The 23,051-nt window shown below is 40.2% G+C and overlaps 1 protein-coding gene across 3 annotated transcripts; it reads right to left on the reverse strand.

Annotated features, from left to right (window-relative positions):
* Positions 1-405: 405 nt before the first annotated feature.
* Positions 406-18,267, reverse strand: HACD4 (3-hydroxyacyl-CoA dehydratase 4). Of its 3 annotated transcripts, XM_009974600.2 has the most exons (7): positions 18,173-18,267; positions 14,140-14,243; positions 13,122-13,249; positions 6,350-6,462; positions 4,593-4,699; positions 3,784-3,915; positions 406-3,046 (listed from the first exon to the last, which is right to left on the reverse strand). In XM_009974600.2, the coding sequence occupies exons 2-7, from the start codon at positions 14,234-14,236 to the stop codon at positions 2,964-2,966; spliced, it is 660 nt and encodes a 219-aa protein (XP_009972902.2). In that variant the 5' UTR covers positions 14,237-14,243; positions 18,173-18,267; the 3' UTR covers positions 406-2,963. The 3 variants fall into 3 exon arrangements, with proteins under 3 accessions (XP_009972902.2, XP_032855299.2, XP_032855300.2); XM_032999408.2 differs by lacking the exon at positions 406-3,046 and having other exon boundaries at positions 3,053-3,915; positions 13,122-13,219; XM_032999409.2 differs by lacking the exon at positions 406-3,046 and having other exon boundaries at positions 3,053-3,915.
* Between the last annotated feature and the right edge of the window lie 4,784 nt (positions 18,268-23,051).

Here is a 23,051-nt window from a genome sequence, read left to right on the forward strand (position 1 = left end):
GATCTCCCAGTTGCCTGCCTCGTGTTACCTCTGCACCAGAAAGAGGTGGGAAGTATTCTGTCATTAACTTCATGACTCTCTCCTGCAGTTTAGGTTTGGAGGAGCTCCCCACAGTGAATTTTAAAGAACGCTTCTCCTATTCCAGTCTTTTAGCCAGCTGTAAGGATCAATGCAAAGGAAGAGCATCGCATCCTGATTGTTTTTTTTTTTTAACATAAAACAATAAACATGGCTTAATATGAATATCTGTGGTAGGCTTGACCTTGGCTGGCTGACAGATGCCCATTCAGCTGCTCCTCTCCACCTCCTCAACAGGACAGAGAGAAAATAGGATGAGAAAGCTCGTGGGTCAAGATAAAGACAGGGAGATCATTTACCATTTGCTGTCACAAAAACAGATTCAACTTGAGGAAGAGTAATTTATTGCCAACTAAAAATACAGTAGTATGGTAAGAAACAAAAAATAAAACTAAAACCACCTTCCCCCCACCCTTCTTCCTAGGCTCAACCTCACTCCTTCATTCCTGACACTTCTACCTCCTCCATCCTCAAGCAGTACAGGGTGGGTAGGAAATATCGCAGTCAGTTCATAAACCTTCATATCTGCTCTTGGTTCCTCTTCACACTGTTCCCCTGCTGCAGCATGGGGTTCCTTCCATGGGATACAGTCCTTCATGAACTTCAACATGGTTCCTGCTCACAAACTGCAGCTCTTCACAAGCTGCTCTAGTGTGGGTCCTTTCCATGGGGTATAGTCTATCTGGAAAAGTCTGCTCCGGTGTGGACCCCTCATGAGCCATAATTCCTGCCAGGAACTTGCTCCTGTGTGGGCTCTCCATGGGCTGCAACTTCCTTCAGGGCACATCTGCCTGCTGTGGTGTGAGGTCTTCCACAGGCTGCAGTGTGGATATATCTTGTTGGGCACAGTCCTCCATGGGTTGCAGAGGGACAACCTGCTCCACCATGCTCTTCTTCGTGGGCCACAGGGGAATGCTGCAGTGTCCAGAGCACCTCCTTCTCACCTTCCCCACTGTTTTTGGTGTCTGCAGAGCTGTTTCACTCACATTTTTATTCTCTCTCACACCTGCTGCATAACGCTTTTTACTTTTTCTTAAATATGTTTTCACATAGGTGCCATCAGCTTTGCTATTTGGCTCAGCAGTGTCCCACGGTGGCTCTGTTTTGGAGCTGGCTGGAACCAGCCTGTGCCTGGCATGGGTGAAGCCCCTGTCTTTTCACGGAGGCCATCCCTGCAGCTTCCCCACTGCCTAAGCCTTGCCATGTAGACCAAATACAATATCATATGTCATGTTTTTTCCTACAGAGTATGTTAACTATAGGCAGTTTAATGACAAACCCATTAGATTGAATTTCCATGGGAGAAAATGTCCATGTTTCATCTCTAGCATGTAATATAGTGTTTTGATGTGAAGTGTTCTTGCTCTGTCTTTCTTCAAAGCTGTCATCGTATATGTTTCTTCACATTGTCCACACTTGAATCAGTTTGGGTCAGACAGAAGTACAAAGTGGAAATACTTCTGTTTCTATAGTAAGTTCCAAATTCCTACCTCTGTTTGCAGTGCTTTCAAAAAAAAAAAAAAAAAAATCCAGGATTGACCCTATACTATTGCATGCATGACCTTGTCTCTTATGGTTTGCAAGTACTCCAGTGGTCACAATAGTCTGCGGGCATTATCTGACACATATATTAAATAAATATAAATTATAGTAGGTGACCTTTTGTAACAAATTAATTAATCGAGTCCAGCTTCACTCTTTCCTTATATACCCTCTTAGGCTGCATGGTTTAGAAAATCATACAGGCAAAAGCCTATTCATATTGAGATAGTGTTCATTTTCCCTTTAAATATTATCTTCCTTCCACCTATTATCTTTCCTTCCTCCCCCTAGTTTTTGGTCAAGCCCAAAAGCCTCACTTTTCTCCCCATTTTCTTAAATTCAAATGTAGGTGATAATCAGTATGGGTGAAACATCAGAAAAGACTCTGCCAGCCTCTAAGCAGTTATTTGTCCATATTCTTCAATCCCAACCTTTTAAGAAACAGCCCTAGTTGCATTCTCACAGTCATACTGAAGCATGAGGAACAACACACTTGAGTAAAATGGCTAGAATTTTGCACATGGCTTTTGATAGTCACTCACTTCCCTTTAAAGACTACCATATATTTGGCCTGACTACATCACACTTTTGTTTATCTGTCTGCAGTTCAACATGGAAGAAAATAATTGTGGGGAAAGAGATTCTTAATGTCTGCCAGATACATGATTGCAAGTTTTTACTTCTGACCCTTAAATAGCCCCTTGAATATATGGTAGACGAGTACCTATCATTTGTCTTTGTGGTTCAGTTGCATTTTCTGGAGTCTTTTTTTGAAGAAGTGAAGGCTGGGCCAGAATGTGAGGGATCCTTTGTGAATGCCTGACCCTAATCAGCATGTGAATCTCATAGGTTGCAGTTTCCAGCTTCTGCTCCTTGAGAGATTCCAGTTCTAGCCAATCTAACACTAAAATATGTATGAGGCACATATGTATGAGGTGGCCTAATAAACATAATCTTATAGATTAAATGGTACTGTCATTTCAGAATATCTGTTGCTAATGAGGCAAGAATTATCACCAAAATAAGGGTTGTAAGTGTGATTGTAAGTGGAGCCACTTTTCATTTTTTTTCAGAATTTTCTAATTTATATTAGAAAAAATATATTAATTTTTAAAACTCCTGCTATTTGAATTCAAAATTTTCAACAGTAACTAGTTATTTTGAGCTGCTCCATTTTTGAAGTGCATTAAAGAAATCTGTCTTTTCTGAAAATTCTCCAAAGCCAGATAATGTACATGCAAACAGGAGTTTTGCATTGAAAATCTTTGTCTAATTTCTTTTTAACCTATGATATGCAGCATCCCACTGGAAATGTATTTCTTATTTCCAAACAAAATAGCAATTTAGCTTCTTTTCTTTCTGATGTTGCTTGCCCCTAGGTGTGCCTTCCTTTCAGAGAAGAGGTTCTGGATGATAAAGCACATACCTGAATCAAAACACAAAATGGTGTAAGAAGAAGGGACTAAAGTCTAAAATGTCTTCAATTCATTCAGAAGGAACAATATGAACATTCATCTGTCAATCTTGCACAGTTCCTTCCATGAAGTTAGGAACAGAACACTGTATCACAAAGATGAAATCCTTCAAATTAATGTTAAAGCCAATGATGGAATGAAGACTTGGCTGTAATGCAGCCAAATTCAGTTCAGATTTTTCAAAAAGTTATTTGTTGAGAAGGAGAAGGGGTCTATTTACATGTAGGTTTTAGGGTGGGCTCTTTTATCACCCCTTTGGATAATCAAATTGTAGAAGTCTTAATTCAGATCTCATACCAGCTAGGAGGAATGAATGAGTAGAGGTTGCACAGAATGAGTGTGGTGAAATGAGAATTGATTTTTTTCTTAAAAAAAAAAAAAAAAAAAAAAAAAAAAAGGCAAACTTTGGTAAGTAGCTCTAAGGCCAGGATCCCTGAAGTAATTTTTATATATTTGTTTTGTATTTTTATGCTTCACACACGTGGTGTCTCTTGCAAATTGGGTTATTTCTATTTGAAAGACATCGTAAATCAAAACAGCTGGTGATGAACTTCCCTGCAGTGGTTTACAGGATGTGATAGAGAAAGTTAGAGTTTCTGAAAGGAGCTATAGTGATTTTTTGATTTTTTGTTTCCATAATCATCCCTGTTGTGTTGAGACCCAGCTTTCTGGAAGATGAGATACTTACCTATAAAGAGCACTAGCAGGTACATTTTCAGAACATAGGGGAAGTAGATTGAGAAGGCGAATGGAAATGGTAGCTTGATGGAGTATGTGCCAAAGGATTCAAAATAAGGCAGTGATACACAAATTGCAAATGCTGTAAAATAACACGGTAAATCTTTAGTCAAAAGGAGGTGGGAGATCATCAGAAAGCTTCATGCAAAAGTCCGTTACCTCTAAGGTGCAGATACCTGTATTATATTCTGAATTTACCATGTCTTTCATATGCATATGCACGTTTTCCTACTGAGTTTGTAGGTCTGAGGTGCTAATGGCTCCTAATATTAGAATTAGCAAGTATTTCCCTTTCAATAATAAGTTCTGTCACTCCTGTAGTTTGCACTGCTTTCAACATTATCTCACATTTCCCTGGTGTAAGTAAAATATGCTGCTAAGTATGGCCTAAGCCAGAAGGTCAGCCTCAGTGAGGGAGAAGGCAGCTTTGGGATTTGCTGCCTAATGTGGTCAGTCTGGACTGGGGAAATCTCTATGTCTTTTGTGGGGTTATTTTCCTGCTTTGCCCAGAAAAAATGAACATTTTCCCATACTGTTAGAAAACAAACAAACAAACACACAAACCACAGAGAACACCTAAGGAAAAAGTACAGAAGAAAGATAGGTGACATACAGATTAATATGAGAGTACATAAGCATTTATAACTACTTTGGCAACACAAAAAGAAGTATCTTAAACACAAATGACAACTGAACTCATCACATTTTATTGGAAAATATTAAGGAAGCAAATCGTTGTTACCTTTCCCATCTCCTTACCTTTAGCCAGAACTGAAAGGGGATAGAGCGGGATGCACAGTGAAAAGTTGAGCCATGTCAGTGGTAGGTAATATATTCCCATCCTTGCTAACATGTTGTAAGTGTACCTGCAGTAAGAGGAACAGCAGAGGGGCTCCGACGGAATGATTATGTCTTTAAAATAAAGAAATCCAAGGGAACTGCAGAAGAGCTTTGGGGCTGCCTATCTGAGAAAATTTCAGATCAATACTTCATCAGTTTTGTTCAGGCTCTAACTGATGTCTGAAGTAGATGGTTCATGATTTCAGAAAGGTTGTCTGGTGCTGCCCTAGAGCAGGCAGACAGCAACACAGCTCTCCATCCCAAAAGCTCTATCAGAAACCATCATGATTTCATATTGGTCCATCAGAAAATGGATTTTGGATAGGGATGTTACAACTGAGGGGGGCAGGAAGGATATGACTGTTGCTTGGGGCTGAGAAAATACTGATTTGTGACTGATGAACTAGCCAAACCACTGCTGGAGGAGGTTAAACAGCAAGGTAAGAACAGGAACTTAATCTCTGTAGTACAACTGCCCTTCCCCTGGACACCAGAAGGGATAGTAGGTGCAAAAAAAAAAAGCAGTTGCCCTCCAGTGTATTGTAGTGTTTTATTCTTACTGTGGCTGTGACTTTTGCTCACTGGGAGACCAGAATGCCTAGGACTTCAGTCTCCAAAGGTGAGCTAATCCTAGCTAGTTTTATCTAAAAGTGGCACAGAAGCTTTCCAAACACTGAAGAAACAGATCTGATCACATTTTTTGGTCAGCTGAAAGGCTTTTTGGCCCTGTGGTCCTGCTAGAGATATGAACAGATGGCCTTTTAAAACACTGTTAGTTCCTTTACTGCCTATACCCATATTCCCCAGACAGACTCCAAAGCAATGTATTTAAAATAACAGAAAGCTACTCTAGTATAAAAAGAAGGAAAAAAACCTTTGCTTCCATACAGAGGCTGCTGTGAGGGCTATATCCAGTTAAAATACTTCTTAATTCCATGTGTCTTCCCTGCTGTAAGTCTATGAACTGAGGTCCATAGAGGATCAAGTTACGTTTGAGAAACTTTACTGACTTCAGATATCAATGCAAAAATCAGTAATGTGGAATTTTCAACATTATACGTTTGCCATGGGCAGGTACTGGTTACCTTACACCATACAAAATTTTTGAGATCAAAATCATCAATTGTATTCCTATCCATTTTACCTCATACCTGTTGTCCCTGCAGTGTAACATATACCTTACTACACCAAAATTCTCAGTCTCTGCTGTAGGAGCTCTTGGCTTTTTGGGAATCACAGTGCAATTAACCCATAATATTCTTTCCATCTCAGTAAGAAGCTCTGCTGGTGCTGCCTTATTGTGCTGTCAATCTTGGTTTGAAATGAGATGTTTAAAAAAAAATAAAATAAAGCAACAGGATTGTAAATCAATTTCTGAAATTGCTGTTCAGTGGGAGGTAGCTGTGATTTCCTTCTAAATTTTTGTTAAAAAGGTCCAAGCCTTTGAACTACGGATGTCAATGCAATGATTTACATCTGTAAGTCATTCTGCCGCTCAACTATGCAAGTTTTGTAAAAATCAGTAACTTATAAGGTCAAAGCTTTTATTTAAAATGGATAATATGCTTTTCTACCAATTTCAAAATAATGAATTGAGTCTGCAGCACAGTGGGGCTGGGGTTCTGCTTGCAAGAATGACCCATTTTTCCATTGTGGTCTTGCCATTGACTCCTTACCTGACCACATCTAATAAATTCCAAAGGAAAAATAAAACACACACGACATATTTCCCTTGAATTTCTTCCTGACTGTTGATCACGACAAATAAAACAATTATTCTCTCAGTGATCTGAAAAGAAAAAAGAATTGTGAATTCAGGTAACACCTTCTATAGCTCTCATTTCTGTGCCATTTTGACAAAAACAGAGGCCACAGGTGAATCCAGTTTGCTTTACACAAATGGTCCAGTGAACATTTTGCTTCTTGGCCTGCTTTTGTTCAAGACCCCGGTGGCCTCCAGCTTGAGGAACTGGAAACTTGGCTGCAACATTATGGATCCACTATGGTATGGGTGGAGGTTTTCTTGCCAACAGGGATGACTTGAGTTTGTAGCCCAGGAAACCTGTGGATGAGCCGGCTGAGATCATGGGAGCAAGGACTTCTCCCACTGTGCCCCTGGAGGTGCCTGTAGGGCTGGCGGGGGAAAGCTTCCTTGCTTGTAGTCTGGAGGGGAGGCCATGGGTTACAGAGGGCCCTTGGGTGGATAGTATGCCAGTCACTGCTAATCTCAGTCCCAGCTCTGCTTTCATAGCTTGGAGATCTGCACCCCAAAGGATCACTCTCGTATAAGATTTGCAGAAAGGAGGAGGAAAAGCATAATTCCTTATCGTTTTTTTTAGCTTAGTCCTGGCTAGGAGAAGTGGGTCTAAGCTTACCATTTATGGGAATTATTGCCATAATATTTATGTCATAACATTTTTCTAGTAGTTGAACCTTATCCAACCCACAAGATATGCCTTTTTAATTTAAAAGATATATAAGCAAATTAATCAGGCAATATCTCCAGCTTAAAAAAATAATCAGCAATATTAAAGCTCAAGAAATGAAAAACAAGTATGTCTTTTTGTAGCTTTCTTGTATTATCAGTATTCATGCTCTGCCTTGTAAAATAAATATATCTGCAGTATTCAGTACTGCCAACAGTTGCTTGTGAAACTCTCCCAGAATGGTATCGGTTCATTCTGGTTTACACTCTTTTTGAAAGTATTAAGGGAGAAAATTTGCATTTATTCAGTTGGTGTGAATCAGTATAACTTAACTGGGGTTTTTAATACCCACTTCCATCTCTTCTGTAAGGTACCTTAGGCTTAATGATTTAATGGGTTAAGATGTCAAGTCAGTGAAAAATCATGAAACGAAAATGGATGGTGTTTTTTATATGCGCAGTCATTCTTCACTCATTTCGCCCTTCCCCTTACTCCTACCTTAAACAAAATAAGAAGCTGGCCTCTCAGCAAGTTTGTGTGGTAGTTTTGCTATGTAATGTTTACTGGTTTCTGCATGGAACATTTTGGCTACAGATGTTTTTTGCAAACCACGTGTCAGATAAAGCAGCCTTCACTTCAGTATTCAGCAAAATTATGTGAGAGCATTTTTTCATATAGAAAGAAAACATGTTCCTCATCTTGAAAAGCACTAGGGGGCCACAAGAGGTAAAAATGGTTTTGCTGCCTCTCACCCTGCTCTGACTGTCATCTTGTGCTGCTGATCCCATTGGTCCCTAACTGAGGAACTGATTTCTAAGAAGGTCAGATGTTGACAGTCTTCTGTATAGACAGGCCAGGAAAGAGTGAGAGATAGCCAGTCCTGTGTTTGTATGTTGATGCTGAGGAACCTGGCAAGAAAATGGGGGAACTGGAAGAGTTGATGGAGAATCTGAAAGCAGATACAACAGAGATAGGAGAAGTGTGGTGGGACAACCATCACAAGAGGGATATCAAAGGTAAAAACAGCATGAGCATTGAATGGGATTTTGTGCTGGAGAGAATAAATAAAACAGAACCTGAGTTAAAATAATTTTGGTGAAGTGTGGTAAAGGAGTAAAGCATTGGTTGTGTGGGCATTTTGTTATCGATGCTACAATCTGACTGGGATGTGGAGAGAGAGTTCTGCAATATTGTTAATATAAGAAATATTTCACGGAATTGTCTGACCTTGATACCAAAGCTTCATCATAACAACGAAAGTATGGACAAGTTTTTAGATGTGAGAACTGGCAGATTTCCCAAATGGTCACTTGCTCTTCAAGAGGTGGCTAGGTGGAAAAGTGCTAGAACACATCATGGGTCAAGTGAACAGGAGCTCATCCCATATCAGTGAGATAAAAGGATAAGCAGTAGACAGGTAGTTACCATCTCCAGTTTCAAAAAGATGAGCAATGGCCAAGGAGACAGAGTGGCTATGGAAACACACAACTCAGCCTCATGGTCTGGGAGTGGAAGAGGATGTGGGTTTCCTTCTCTTCACCAGGGCACAAGCAGATGCACAAGAGGCAGTGAGTATCACCTAGCTGGGGCCTCGCAGATTTCTTCCATCAGAGGATTCATATTTGGGAAGGAGAGCACTGGAGGCATTGAGCCTTACTAGTTGCAGATAATGGAAGTCAGTAATCCGACTGTGTAAAGTAGGTTCAGCACCTGCAAGAGCAGGGAACTGGACATGAGACAAAGCAGGTCCCCCCATAGGTCTTCTGTTCCTGCTAGACTGCAGTCTCAGTTAGCAAACAACGAGGTGGTTAAAGCAGCCATCAGAGGCAAAAATTGAAAACCACCTGTGGCCTTGCTTTGGAGCACACATGTGGGGCAGGACACAGGCATGGCTGCTCAGAGCAATTGTGATGTCTTCATGAGTGTCCTGGTTTCAGCTGGGACAGAGCTATTTTTTTCTTAGTATCTAGACAAGGGCTGTGTTTTGGATTCAGTATGAGTTTTGGTATGAGAAGAATGTTGATAATACACTGATGTTTTCAGTTGTTGCTGAGATATCAAAGACTTTCCAACTCCCCGTGTCCTGCCCATGTGCAGGTAAACAAGAAGATGGCAGGGAACACAGCCAGAGCAACAGACCCAAACTGGCCAGTAGAATATTCCATCTTACGTAACGTCATGCTCACTATATAGAGGAGGATTGGCTGGGGATCTCACTTTCTCACTTATGCGATTGCTTTTTCAGGATGTCTGGGAACACTAGCTCAGAACATGCTAGGTGTGGGCCAGTGGTGAGCAATAGCATTGTGCATTACCTGTTTGTATTTTCTATTATTAGTTATAATTATTATTATTTCAATGATTAAACTGTTTTTATCTCAAACTACGAGTCTCCCTACTTTTATTCCTCCAATTCTTTCCCCCATGACTTGGGCAGGAGAGGGTGAGTGAGCAGCTGCATGGTGTTTGGCTGCTGGCTGGGTTTAAACCACGACAATAGTTTCTCCTTTGTGTAAATCAGGAGGTTGCCTGACTGATTGTCTTTATTGCCCTTCAAGACATTGTGCTCTTTTCTTTCATAGCACTCTGGGGACCTTTACTGTCAAGGCATATTGCTACTTGAAGAAGAGGAGATCCCAGTAAATGTCTGTTGATATTGTGCCACTATATACACACATCTGTATATGTACATACATGGAATCATGTACATATATAAATATACACACATAGATGTATGCATATTTATATGTGTGTGTACACACACATACATATACACACATAGCATGTGCCACAGCTCATTTCTTCTATGGATCATCTGTCCTTGCATGAATGTAAATATGGTATTCTCTGTTGCTACTCTCTTGCTAAAAAAAAAAAAAAAATAAAAACAAAACCAGAAGTCCTATGTTTTCATGTTCACAAAAAGGAAGTATGTGCTGACACCTAACAAAGCATAAATACAATAGTTTCATTTTTCATTCCTTCTTGTTCTTTGTGTGAAAATCAAACTGGAATTTCCTTCCTCTCCCAGAACTGGTGTCTCACAGGATACAACAAGTTCTGTAGAATGGCACAAATTTCTGCAAGGCAGCCTGGGCATTTGAAACAGGTAAGTGAGACAGAGCAAATTAGACCAGCTGAGGTTAGGGCAGGAGCAGGCAGCACATTCAATTCCATTTTTCAATAAGTATGACTGAGCAGTATCATAATTGGTACCTGAAACCTTTACACAGTTCTTTGATTTAGTGATTTTTTTTTTAATTAAGAAAAGTGCAACTAAATATTCATATTAAATTAAAAATCAATGTTTTTATCACAAAGCTGCAGTACATTGCTTTTGGTCTGATAAATTCAATCCTGTTTGTACAGGATGAAGACCTGGTGTTTTGTTCACAAAAACACCAGTCTTTTCTTACATCTTTGTTACTCTCTCCCTTGCTAAAATACCAGTCCCATCAGCCTTTACCCCCTGGCCAGACTTCTATATTTCATTATCCTCTGTTTTGGCAACTGCAATGACACGTGACACATTCTCCTGTCCTCTCAATCACTCAAGCTGCAAATGCCCTGAGAGACATCCCTTTGCACCAATTCTGTAACTCTCCCTTGTCTTCTCCTCCTCCAGAGCATCCATCACACAGGTCCCCTCTCTCTTTCATCATGTGACTTGGCCTTAGCCTACCTAACCCATCTCAGGTTCCTGGTAGCCTGAGACTTTGTCCCTCAATGAGGCCAACCTGAATGGGTTTTTCTGGAAAACACCTCTGAGTTTGCTTTTCCACCATCTGTAATGTACATCTCAAAGTGTTCCATGTAAATGTTACTAAATCACAATAAATAGGATATTAGACAGAAATCCTTCATTCAGACTGTGCTTAAATCTTGTCTCTGCTATAATGCCTAGAAAACAACTAGCAACCACAGGGGTTTTTTCACAGCTTGTTTCATTCAAGGTGGCATTACTTCCACTCATGTGTTTCCCTGACATTTCCAGAGCCACCTGTTCTCACATCCTGAGAGCATTGTGGATATGCATGTGTGTGCATGGCTTGAAGGATGCATGTAGATCTATATATTAAGCTTAGAGTCAGAATAGGTGGTGGGAATGCATAACAGAACAGTCACTATCAAATTCTTGCAGCTTTACCAGTGCCCTGACTATGTGCAGTGTGCAGTAGTCCAGTAGGCTGCAGTAAGGTAAGCATCTCAAACTGCCCATCCCCAGTTCATTGTGGAAAAATCTATCTTTTTTTTTTTTTTTTTTTAAGAGGCAAGGAGAAAAGTGTGGCAAGGCACACGTCACACAATTGCTTAACCTACATTCTCCCAGCAAAAGTAGGGCAACCCAAATGAAAGAAGAGACTACACAGAGAGTTTGTACACCTTGCTTTGACAGCATGAGACTACTGCTAAAATCAAGGCAAGAGAGTTGTGTTTGTGGTGAGAGAACACCTGAGGAAGGAACAAAGCAAGGATCCAAAGCTATCTTTATTGTGAGACAAATGTTTGGGATCACAGTGCCATATCATTCCCTGATATGCAGTCCTGGAGAGCACTGCCTAAGAAAGGTCACAGTTTTCTTGCTCAGAATAGCCATTTCATATCTAGTGTCTTTTGTGGTGACAGCAGTGTTTGTGCAGGCTTCCCTGATCTTGCTTTGGTAAGGCTGGGTAGGAAAGGAACAGACTACATCAGGACTGGGGAATGTGTAAAGTCTGCCAGAACAAGCCTTGCTTTAATGACTATTAACATTAGCCAACTGCTCTTCTCTCCAAGAGATGACATGAGATTTGTTACAGAACAGATTAGATAGGATTTTTTTTTTTTTTTCCCCCCTAGGTTAGTGTAAAAGCATGTAGATTTAGGCAGGGAAAAACAGTTAATTGCATTTTGACGAATCTGCTACCATACGTACTGGGCAGCATCAGGAAAAGAGACCTATATTAGTCAATTTCTAATGGAGATTTTAAAAGAGGAACATCTTCACCCATGCAATATGTCATTTGACAAAAATGGGCTATCCAGAAAACTAAAAACATAACTAAGTATTCTTAGTCTTTTACCTTCTGACTGCTGAGAGCAATACCAGTTTCACCATTATTCAAATACTAAGGATTAGAAGGGTTTGAAGGTAAACTCAAGTCAAAGTTTTTACTTTTTCCAATACATGTAGAAAAATGCCAAAACCTGAGATTAAGTCCCAGCACGAAACATGAGTGCAGTAAGGAAAATGTCAGAAAACCTTCTTGGTTTCTGCTATAGCATGTGATCTTTTGGCTGGTTTTCTGTCTACAGCTGAACATACGCCCTGTAAACCCCTTAACAGCATCAAAACCTCTGGATGATGCCACAATTTGTCCATGTCTGGGTTTGAGAGGGCAGAGACCCTTACAGGAAGAATATGATAATTCTCCTTTCTTTCCCTTCCCAGCATTAATTCTTCTTCAGTTCTTCGATTTCTCTTTCTTAATCAATTATTTTCCTCCTGCACTCCATGACCAACAGCAAACCCTGTTTCAGGAGGCTTGATGTGCTGGTGGTTTTCTCACTGCCATCCCTTTGATACCCCAGAAAATCTTGTCTTGTGCTTGTCTACAAAATAAATATGCACTTGTCAGTGAGGAAATGGCATGGAAAAGAGTTAGCTATTGAAACAGGCTCTGAAACATTGTCTTCTGGCTGTAAACAAGTTGGCTAGGAAGGTCATATCCTCAGCTACCTATGGTAGCCTAGAAATGGAGCTGCTCCTCTGGACATCTTCCAGGTCCATGCTGTTGTGGGCTGGGTGTGGGGCACTCACTATTCAGTTTCACTTAGAAAGAAAAAAGCTGAGAGAGCAGCTCTTTCCCAACCCAGTTATAAGGGTTCAATTCCTGCAGTTAGCAAACCATCAGTAGATCAAGGTGCCTGAGGAAGGATGCAGGTTCACCATTCAAGGTAGTTCAGCTTGGGCTTTTTCCCAAGGGCATCCATGGCTAAAGTGCATAGGTTGTGGAAAGGGGGTCTTGAGAAATAGACTTACCTGCAAAAACCTGGGGGAAAGCTGGCTTTTATCAATGCCAATGATGATGTGTAGGATCTCCAATACAGATAACAACTGGCAAAGGCGCATTACAAGTCCTATAGAGTAAAATGTATCGGCCAATGAATCTACAGACAAAGCGAAGGGGAAAATTAGAGAGTGGTTATACAGTAAAAGTCTGGATCAGTTACTGGGTTTTCTCTTGCCTTATCACCACTGGAGATGGCAAGGAAAAAAAGTTCACATGGTAGCAAACTTTTGGGTAGCAGAAGCAAAGCTTTGGGGAGGAGGCAGTCCATTCTCTGTGTGTGGCTCTGACACAAGAGGCAGGAAGCTGGGAAAAGAACAGGATCCCCTACACTTCATGCACTGTCAGACATTGTGCAGGATGTGTTGGTTTAGAGATATTGCTTTAGGATATTTCTAAATACACAGCAATGTTAAGGAAATGTATGAGGAAAGTCTAACATGAGGAGATGTTGAGTTCTTGACTGTATCTGTACCCATGACACTTCCTAAAACAAGTAGACCACAAAGTAGGTATTTTATCTGACTACAACTATCCACCATTATAAATAATTTTAAATTTCCAGCAATTAGTTTTCTGGTTTTGTGCCTTAACCCTGGGCAACAGAAAGAGAAGTATGTTGCACAGAGTCATGTGGAATAACCACAAAGATGTTCTCTCCTGTGGCTTCAATAGGATTAATATTCACCATGATGACTGGACCTAGTCACATTTAGGTCTATGTTGAAGTCAAAGGTTACTATCATGCAGCTGAATATTAAAGCTCATTAGCAAATCAAGAGCTTCAATCCTGATGTAATGCAGGCAGAACGTAGGTACCAATAATTCATTCATCCTTTTTAATGGATGAAACAATGTTTTTCTAATTGAAATTACAGCCCCTGCTATTGGACGTACACCTTTTCAGAATCCTAACTTTATCTCTGATTTGATGCTTTTATGTGTTGCTGACTCTTAAAATGTTTAAGGAAAATATAGAAGGAATCCTACCTTTTCCAAATGACATGAACCTGATGACCATATTTGTAAATATCCAGGAATGTCCACAGAATTGGATTAAGTCATACACAAAGAGGTAGGTATTCATGGTAAAGCTGTGGAGGTGAAAATGATAAAGCAAACTGTATTACTTACTACAACATTCAAGCTTTCTGACCTGTAGAAATTGCACCCTCTTCACACGTTAGTAAATCAATGGAAAACCACTGAAATATAAAAGATCGGTGAAAACTGTGTCTGTCAGTGGTCATAGAACAGTGCTCTCCCTAATGGATCAAAGGCTCCCTTTGTTAGTCTATCTAGGATATGCCCTGAAAAATTTTCTGAGTTTCCACCAGTGATTAGGGTGATCTGTGGCTATATAGGGAAACTTGCACCTCCAGAGGAAAAAGTAACTAAACAAAGATGACACTCTATTTAGTGCTGGATTCAAGCCTCAGCCCCTTGGCTTGGCTCTGCCTTGGTGATGTGACCAGGCTTGAGGGACTGCTGGGGTTTCACCCACTGCAGCACTGCTGAGGGCCTTGGACTCCTGCAGACACTGGCCTCAGGATTTCTGCTTCTGGGTGAGGTTTATCCTGTTCCTCCCAGAAGACATGCCTCGCATCCACTCAAGACAGCTTAAAGTATAATTCAAATAATTTGCAGTGTCTTCAGCAGACAGCATAGTTGTAAGTATTTATAAAAATATAGGTGAAGAAATGGAAAAGAAAGCCACATTTCAATCTGCTTTTATTTGATGCAGTCTGAAGGATATCTGCATTTCCCTTTTTTAATCAACTTGCTCTACAGGTTTTCTAGATAAACATTAAATTAGGGTTTTTGTCTTTCTGCACAGCCTGTGTTTCAAGTTACATTTAATAAAATGAATCTTGTCCTGTTGGAGCAGACTAACTTTTGTAACTCTTCTAACCTAAACTTCATAAGTAATTGGACTTTTTGCAAAACTTCATAAGCTCTGGAGATACTTAATTTCCCTTTCCCAAAAATGTATTTTCTTCTGACATTGCAGAGAGAAAGGTTTACTTGTCCTCCAGCTATGAAAAGGACTGCCTACCTTTCAGGGAAATGAGTTTCTTAATTTTGTACTAGAATTTATCTCCTATGTTTGATCAGTTAATTTCCTGCCCCAATATGTAGTAAGATATCTTTAAGTGTATTGACTTGGTATGTCTCTGACATCAAAGTTTAATTTATATGTGTACATTAACAAACACAGTGAATTTCTGTGTTTAGAAATATCTAAATATGATAAATGCATATACTTCATTCCCATCATTAGACCAAGACCATAAATAACAATACACACATCTGCAAATTGATCTAGATAAACCGATCTTCTAAATTTTTAATTAATGTATATCCTAGTGAGGTCACAGACAATGCCTTTCTTCCTCTCTTCCTGTTGTGCAGGATGGCTGCTACTCATATCATCACTTCTATAAGCACAGAAAGATTTGTTGGCATAATTTACCTCCTAAGAGACATCAGTGCCCTTTGATACTATGAAAATTAAGACATATGAGGACCCAGACAAATGAATGTATTCCATAAACACTCATTTTGGGAAAAGTATGATATAGCTCAACTGGACTAAAGTTCAGTGAGATCTATAAATAGTGACCCCAAATCCCATCTGCTTTATTACTGAATGACACTTGTTCTCTCTTGTGGTAAGAAAAAAAGATGGGACACTATACATTACAAGAAGGCAAAAAATTAAGAACATTGTTTTGATTTAATAAACAGCCCTATTGCTGGATGGATAGGAATTATTGTAGTGGGTATGAAAGTTAAAGGAACAATTACAAAAATCTTGAGGCTTTCCAGTCAGCACATCCCCCAGTCTCTTTGGTTTGATACTGCCATGTGGGCTTTGCATGGGATGCAAGCTGAGCATATGGTTTCTCTCTTCTTCTGAAGTTTAGTTTGCTACATACGTCTCTCATCCTCAGGACTCGTCCTTAAGTGATGTGGACTTATTTTCCAAACTCTTCCTCCATTGGCTGCCTAGAAAATTGTTGTCTTTACAGTTCTTAAACTGCTTAATCTTGGCTAAACAGGGTGTAACCAAGAGGATGTTCGTAAATGCAGCTTCACACCAGTGTTTTGTTTTGGCAATGTGGCAGCCGTTTCATGTTAGAGCTTGTCATCATCATTAATGTACATAAAGGTCTACATTAAAGTACATCTTTAAAATGTACTTGTGACTACTGAAATGTATACACACTGTTGGCATTTATGGTGAGCCCCATATTCCCAAAGTGTAGAGATGTGCTGGTGGGCAGCACGCTGCTGTTACTTGGAAGACCAACCCTGGCCCTGGAACAGAGAGCAGCACAGCTCCCTCACTTTGTGATGCTCTCCATTGCATGAAGGCCCAGCCCTGATCTCGAAATGGGTTTTCATCCTACTGTATCAATCCCTGCACAAAATGTACTTAAGACCAAACAGAAGCCTTTGACAGAAATGAAGAAATCTGCAGAGGATAAAAGATAATTTCAGTGTAATGAAAGGAAACTAAAATGCAACTGTTCTCTAAGGTTTTTCTCATCCAAATGCTGATCTCTTTACCTAGAGAACCAGAAGCAGACTGAGGATAAACATTTCACTGTTCTAACAGTTTTGTATTACAACACAAAATTCAGCCCTCTGCTTCTAGTTGAAAGGTCACTGGCAGAAGAGATGGGCTTTAACTAGATTTCCAGCTCCCCTCAGTTCACAGCAGGCATCATTCCACATTTGTCTCATAAAACCTGCTTCTGTAGCACCCTTGCAGACAAAACACTGACTAGCAATCCATCAGATAGCTGTTCGGTTCCTGACCCTGTCCCAGACATGCTGGCTGAGTTTACAAACCTCACTTAGACTCCCTGGTGCCTGGTTTTTAAAAGAGACTTTCTGTTGCATTTATTCCTTGTAGCATCATATGAAAGCACGGGGGGAGCACTGCACATTTCAGTAGTCTGCCTGCATTTCTAATAGGAGAAAGAAACAGACATGGGTCTTGCAGTAGAGAGACCCAGAAGGCTGGACTTGCTCTCTGTTGTTCAAATTGTCAGTTCCATGTTATTTACAGTGGCTGATTTTATACCAAATACATTGAAATGCTAGGGATGCATTTATCATATTTATGATCAACCTTGCTTAGTGGAAAACTTTATCTGCTTTCTCTCTGGGCTCAAACCCTAGAAAACTAGATGAAAATTAAGACTACCCAGAACTAGCACGCACAGCAGCAGGGTCCCAAACATCTTCTTTTCCCTTTTATTCACCAGCAAAGATTTTACCAGTGATATAGTTTTAGCTTGCAAAGCTTGACATATTTCCACCGGCAGAAGAATCATGTAATTGTTGCATTTTATTATTTTTAACATGACAGTCTTCAATGTGTCTCTGTGCTAGCTATCATCCAAAGTAAGTAGAGAGGTAGGTGCGGTCAGTGTCTGAAGGGTAGTCAGGATGATGTGCCCCTTGAGTTAAGGTGACAGGTAGACAGCAGCAGCACCCAGCTTGGGGCAGCTCTTGCCCTGGCTAGGTGTCCCTTGCAAGCTGCCAAGATGAAGGCCACACGTGGCTCCCTCTCAGGGTGGGGTCCCAGCCAGGCCCCCATGAACTGAACACTTCCCTGACTTCAGAGCTTTGGCACTCTTGCCTTCCTGTGCACCCATACTGGCTGGCTGCACATGAGGAAGCAAGTCTCGCACAGAAACCAGAGGGATGTTCCTTTTTTTTTTTTTTTTTTTTTTTTTTTTTTTTTTTTTCCCCCTGCAGTAAAGGTCTGCTAGAAAAGCCCCCCTGCTGACACAATTTCCTTTTAATTCATATTGGTCTGAATTTCTACCCCTTTCCCCTCCCACCCCTGTGACAAGCTGCAAGCACTATAGGTCAGGAAGAAGAAAGCTGCTGAGAACCAGTACAAAAGACGTACTTTTCTCTCACAGACACATCCCACCCCACTGTTCTTTCCCCCTTCCTTTTCACATTTGAACAGTCTAGGTCACCTGGACTGAAGAGATATTACCTGTTGCAGGGGTCAGATTGCTGCTGCTGCTCCTGATCTTTCTCCTTTTTTCTCTCTACAGCTGCAACAGCTGTTTGTTAGGAGATCAGCCCTCCTCTTTCTTCTTCCCCCACCCCATGACGTCACTGTATGTAGCACTAAGCAGGAACAACACTGCACTTCCTGAGAAAGGAGTTTCTAACCCCAAATATCTCCACTCTGTTTGCCCTGCTCTTCACCCAGCCTAAACTAACCTAAACTAAGCTAACCTAAACTAAGCTAAACTAAGCTAAACTAAAATAAGCTAAGCTAAACTAAACTAAACTAAGCTAACCTAACCTAACCTTAATTGATGTCTTGCTGTTATGCCAGTAAACTACTCTGTAAATCCCATTAATTTTGTCTCTTAATCCAGAGCAATATTTTGAGGGATTACTGGAGAGAAAAAATGCAAAATGAAAACTTTGTTCTTCTTTTTAAATCATCAGCACTACAACAATGCTAACACTATCAAATGATAAGGAAGGGTGGGAGCATAGCATAAAAGGAGCACTTTAAATTACTTCAGATAGAGGACAGAATTTTCCACTTCTTACCTAGAAATGTCTGTTCATTCATGTCCCTGTGAAATATGGGCACTACTGGCAAAGGAAATATATGTGTACATTCTTGTTTAATTCTGCCCTTAAGCGTCTGGAATATCTCAGCAAAAATCAGATTAATGTCATAACATGTTACAAAGTCCCTTCTGCTGATAAATAAGTTTTCCCACTGTCACTCATATTGAAAGCACATCCCATCCTACAGTGAGATTTGAAATTTGATGTTATGACTGAAGAAGTCACCAAGGACATAATCAGCATAGGATGTTATGAGTAAGTACAAAAATTGTGGGGAATAAAATGTGGCTTACTGAGTCTCATCCCTGTTGAGTGGCACTGAGCTCCTGGAAAGGCCATCTCTACTCCCTGTGGTGTCCTGGAGAGGTGAGAAATACCTCCCTGGAAAGTAGGCGATTTCCTGGCAAACAGAGTGGGACACTGTGCTTTTCCTGGTTATGTCTCCCATTTGGGACCTTATCAGAATGGTCATGCAGTTATGCCTGGCTGTCCTGCTTTGTATTTACCATCTTTCAGGACAGTTCAGCTACACTGCAGACAGGGGTATTTCAGAAGAATCAGGCTGGTGGCATTTCCTTGCCACTGCCCTGCAACTGGAGCAGAACAAGAGGAAGAATGAGGGAAGCCAGACAAGAGCCTCCTGGCAGCTCCTGTCCAGATGTCCCAAAATGTCACTTGGAGGAGATGTGACAACCTTACCCTCCTTACTTGTCACTTCCCTGGAGTTTTTGAAGGAGCAGGTCATCTGGCTTCTAGGTTGACCTTTGTACTCACAGCCAGCCCTACGACTCTGTAGGAATATGTTGATTTTGGGGATTCATTATTTTCAAGCATTGATCTCCCAGACTATAAGGTATTACCCCAATCGCTGGGTAGAGGTAATCAATTGGAAACTACTGACTCATAGTAGGACAAAAATGCAAATCATTATGTTTCTGTAATACACCTTAATCCTGTTTTTCATTAAGCTATTTCTACATGGAAGCAATTTATCTTTATGATGCAAAGGATTACTTCTTTTTAGGCTGATTATTATAACCCGGTTCTACTGTTCTTAAAGAATCTGCGTATTCAGTAACAATATAGTCTATTTTTTTAGGGTAACCATTTTTTAGAATTTAATTTTCTTACAGGGAGCATTGGAAATATCATCACTCATTTTACATTCTTTAAAAAATATCCTTTGTCCTTTAGTAGGGCTTCCTGTCCTTCCTTCTCATTCCCAAACAGCCTCTTTTCAGCAGAGTGGGGAATTCACTGGTTTTGCTAGGGAGGCAGTGAAAAGATTAACTAAATATCAAAGACATACACAGTTCCAAAATGAGTCTTGCTTCTACAGTCCCTGTGCCTCCCAGTTCACTTCACTCAGTTTCATTGCAGGATGAGATCCATGGGCCCATCAAATATGCCACTACAACAATAAGGAGGAATTACTGCTTGATGGGCTGGGAGAGTTCACTGTTGATTTTTTTAAGTGTTAGACATTACAAAGCCACTCATAATTGAAGTTGTAATAATAGCTTCTGATTTTTTTCTAGGATTTTAGTGGCTTGCGCAAGTAATAAATGTTACCCTGCTATGGAAAACTGGGAAGGAGAGGGAGATGTGCCCTATTTTTTGTTAAAAAAGAAAAAAAAAGAAAAAAAAAGAGAGAAAGCAAAAGATTTAGTATCTTGAAATACTTCTAGTGACCAGTAATCACATTGAGCACAAATCCTTTTTAAATACATGTGATTAGATGTGACAAGATTTAACTCTTGTCCTGAGGACAACAGCGTGACTTCTACAAGCAGCAGGAGCTTATTTTTACCTCTTAAAAATTATAATCACAAGAAAATATCTATTACAGCCAATGTGAGCTTTTTCCCAAAAAGTGGAGACCAGAACTGAGTCCACCTCAAACTCAAAGAGACATGAAGAGGAAGTATACTAATTGCTTAAAGAGAGCACAACATTTTTTAAAATATTTGAAGTTAAACAAGGTTTTGTTTTGTTTTGTTTTGGTTTTTTTAGTTTAAAAGCTTTCTGTTTTATATAAATATGTCTGTCAAGATATTTCCTTTCTGAGAAAATAAACTGTAACACACAGTACTCCAGCTAAGACCAGAGGAAGTTGTGTAGGGTCTGGCCTATGAAGATAAGAAACTTGAGGAATATAGATGACAGTAAGTTATAGTGGGTAGACATGGTGGTAACTGCTGTGCAGGTTGACAGTATGCTATTTGAAATCTCACTATTTAGTCTCCTTAATGTGGATTTTGACTTGCAAATGAATTACCATGTTTTAACAGTTATTTTGTAGAGGAGAATGTTAACTGTGTTTACATCCACACTTTCAAAAGCAGATTATATTATTTGCTTTGAAGATTAAATTCTTCATTGCTAAAGGTAACGTGGTTTTAGGATCCTAATGGCAACCACTTGGGCTCAGGAAGTTTGGTCTTAGAAAAGTCAATCTTGAAGTCTCCTGTGGAGAGGTCTGAGGTAGGACATGAATGTCTCTGTGTTTATCTGCTCATCGCTTACCCTTACATTATCCTCAGCCACCCTGAAATTAAAACAGATGGTTACCAGTTCACATGAGCTGGTGATTTCAATTTTAATGTTGCACAGAGAGAAAATAAATTAATCCAGGACACAACTAATGAAGAGCCTAAATCACATTTGGAAGCAAGGTGAGCTTGGTGGCACATTGCTGCAGTGTGGAGGCCCTGCAGCAACACTGCTGCTGCCCTCCTGTTTGCATAATGGTCTGTGTCACTGGCATGTCTGCAGGCCAAGAGGAAAGATTGTCCTCCCTTTCTCTGTCAGCATTTGCTTCTCCAGGAACCCTCAGCACTGAAGAATCCCTTTCATGGTACCAGGATTTCTTGATGTCAGAAACGGTGTGGGAAACACTGATATAAATGTCTCATCCTTGCCTATATGAGGATTAGTAGGATTATTTTGGGATATTAAAAAGCCTAGTCACCTTATTAGAAAGTATCAAATCCAATTTTACCTGCGTTGTTCACCTTTCTTCTGTTTTGCATTAGATTTCTAAAGCAAAATAAATTCACTCTACCAGTCAAAACTGAAGACTGATACTTTATTTTAAGATTTATTCTGTGTCATTGTCACCCTCATTTCTTGGTCTCCCCTATGTCTGGTTGCTCCCTGGAAGGACCCTGCGTTCCTCCACAAAAGGGAGGGGGGAAAGAGTTTAGGGCTACCCCCTGAGAAGGGGCAGGCTGGGTTGGAAGGGGTAAGGACTGGTGGGATCCACGAGTCCATGGGTGCTATCTTACCATCCTAATCCCCTCTCCAGACCACACCCCTCAGCCCTGGTGTTAATATGCGTGCTCCACCACAGCCACTGCTTCACTATGGCTGCTTTGAAGGACTTCACAGCTGTACTTCCTAGCAACAAGGGCTAATCCTGCATAATTATTTGCAGAGTTATTTCCATAGACTTTTGTCCTGTTTTGGTTTGGTTTTTTTTTCTGTTTTGGGTTTGATTTTTTTTTTTTTTCCCCAATTTAGAAATAAAGTAAAGCCAGAGCTGACAGAGCAGGCCAAACCCATGGAAGAATTGCTTTGGACAGCTGTAGTTGGCTGTGACTTGTGAATAATTTTTTCCAGAGTAAAGTCTGGAATAAGCATTCTGCAGTTCTGCTGCAGCTATTCTGAAGTTTCATGTGGGATACAAGGCATCTGACCCCAATCACATAAATCCACTCCAGAAAACAGACTGCATAGATGAAACCATAGTGCAGTTTCCCAAAAAGTGCAGCACAGAACATGCAAACTAGATACTGTGAAACTAGCCATGAGAACAACCACAACTGTGACTGGGACCTGTGCTGCACAGCACTGGTGCATGAGTCTTATGAGAAAATTTATGAAATTTTTTGGCCTACAGGCAGTCCACCTTGGAAGGATTTTGTTTCATCTATGTTAAATTTTTGACTGGGATTTGAGGTTTCACATTTACTATTTTATTTATTTCTATTTGAAATATGTTAAAAACTATATTTTGCTACATTTGTTTAGCTTCTAGAAAAATACTAGCTGGGGGAAATACCAGAGGGTTTCAGTTAGCCAGGGGCATAATATACAGCTGACCTGGTAACACAATGGTGATGAAATACAGATTGCTCCAAAATACTACAATGGCAAGGAGAAGAGAGAGGATCTTCTGACTCTTCACCTTTCTTCCTGTACCTTAAAGACTCTACTGTTCTTTAAAAAGGAAAAATAAAACAAATATATTGGTTTGATAAGAATAAAAATTTTTAAAA

Source organism: Tyto alba, unplaced genomic scaffold (assembly GCF_018691265.1).
Source record: "Tyto alba isolate M040663 unplaced genomic scaffold, T.alba_DEE_v4.0 Super-Scaffold_42, whole genome shotgun sequence".
In the NCBI taxonomy this organism is placed as follows: Eukaryota; Metazoa; Chordata; class Aves; order Strigiformes; family Tytonidae; genus Tyto; species Tyto alba.

What these genes read in the sequence shown, in the direction of transcription:
- HACD4 (XM_032999409.2), bottom strand. Translation starts at nt 14,236, where the DNA reads ATGAATACCTACCTCTTTGTGTATGACTTAATCCAATTCTGTGGACAT. An exon ending in TTTCCCCCAGGTTTTTGCAG is followed by an intron (nt 6,463 to 13,121) that starts GTAAGTCTATTT and finishes TTTTCTTTTCAG; the next exon opens with ATCACTGAGAGAATAATTGT. An exon ending in CCTTTCAGTTCTGGCTAAAG is followed by an intron (nt 3,916 to 4,592) that starts GTAAGGAGATGG and finishes GTTATTTTACAG; the next exon opens with CATTTGCAATTTGTGTATCA.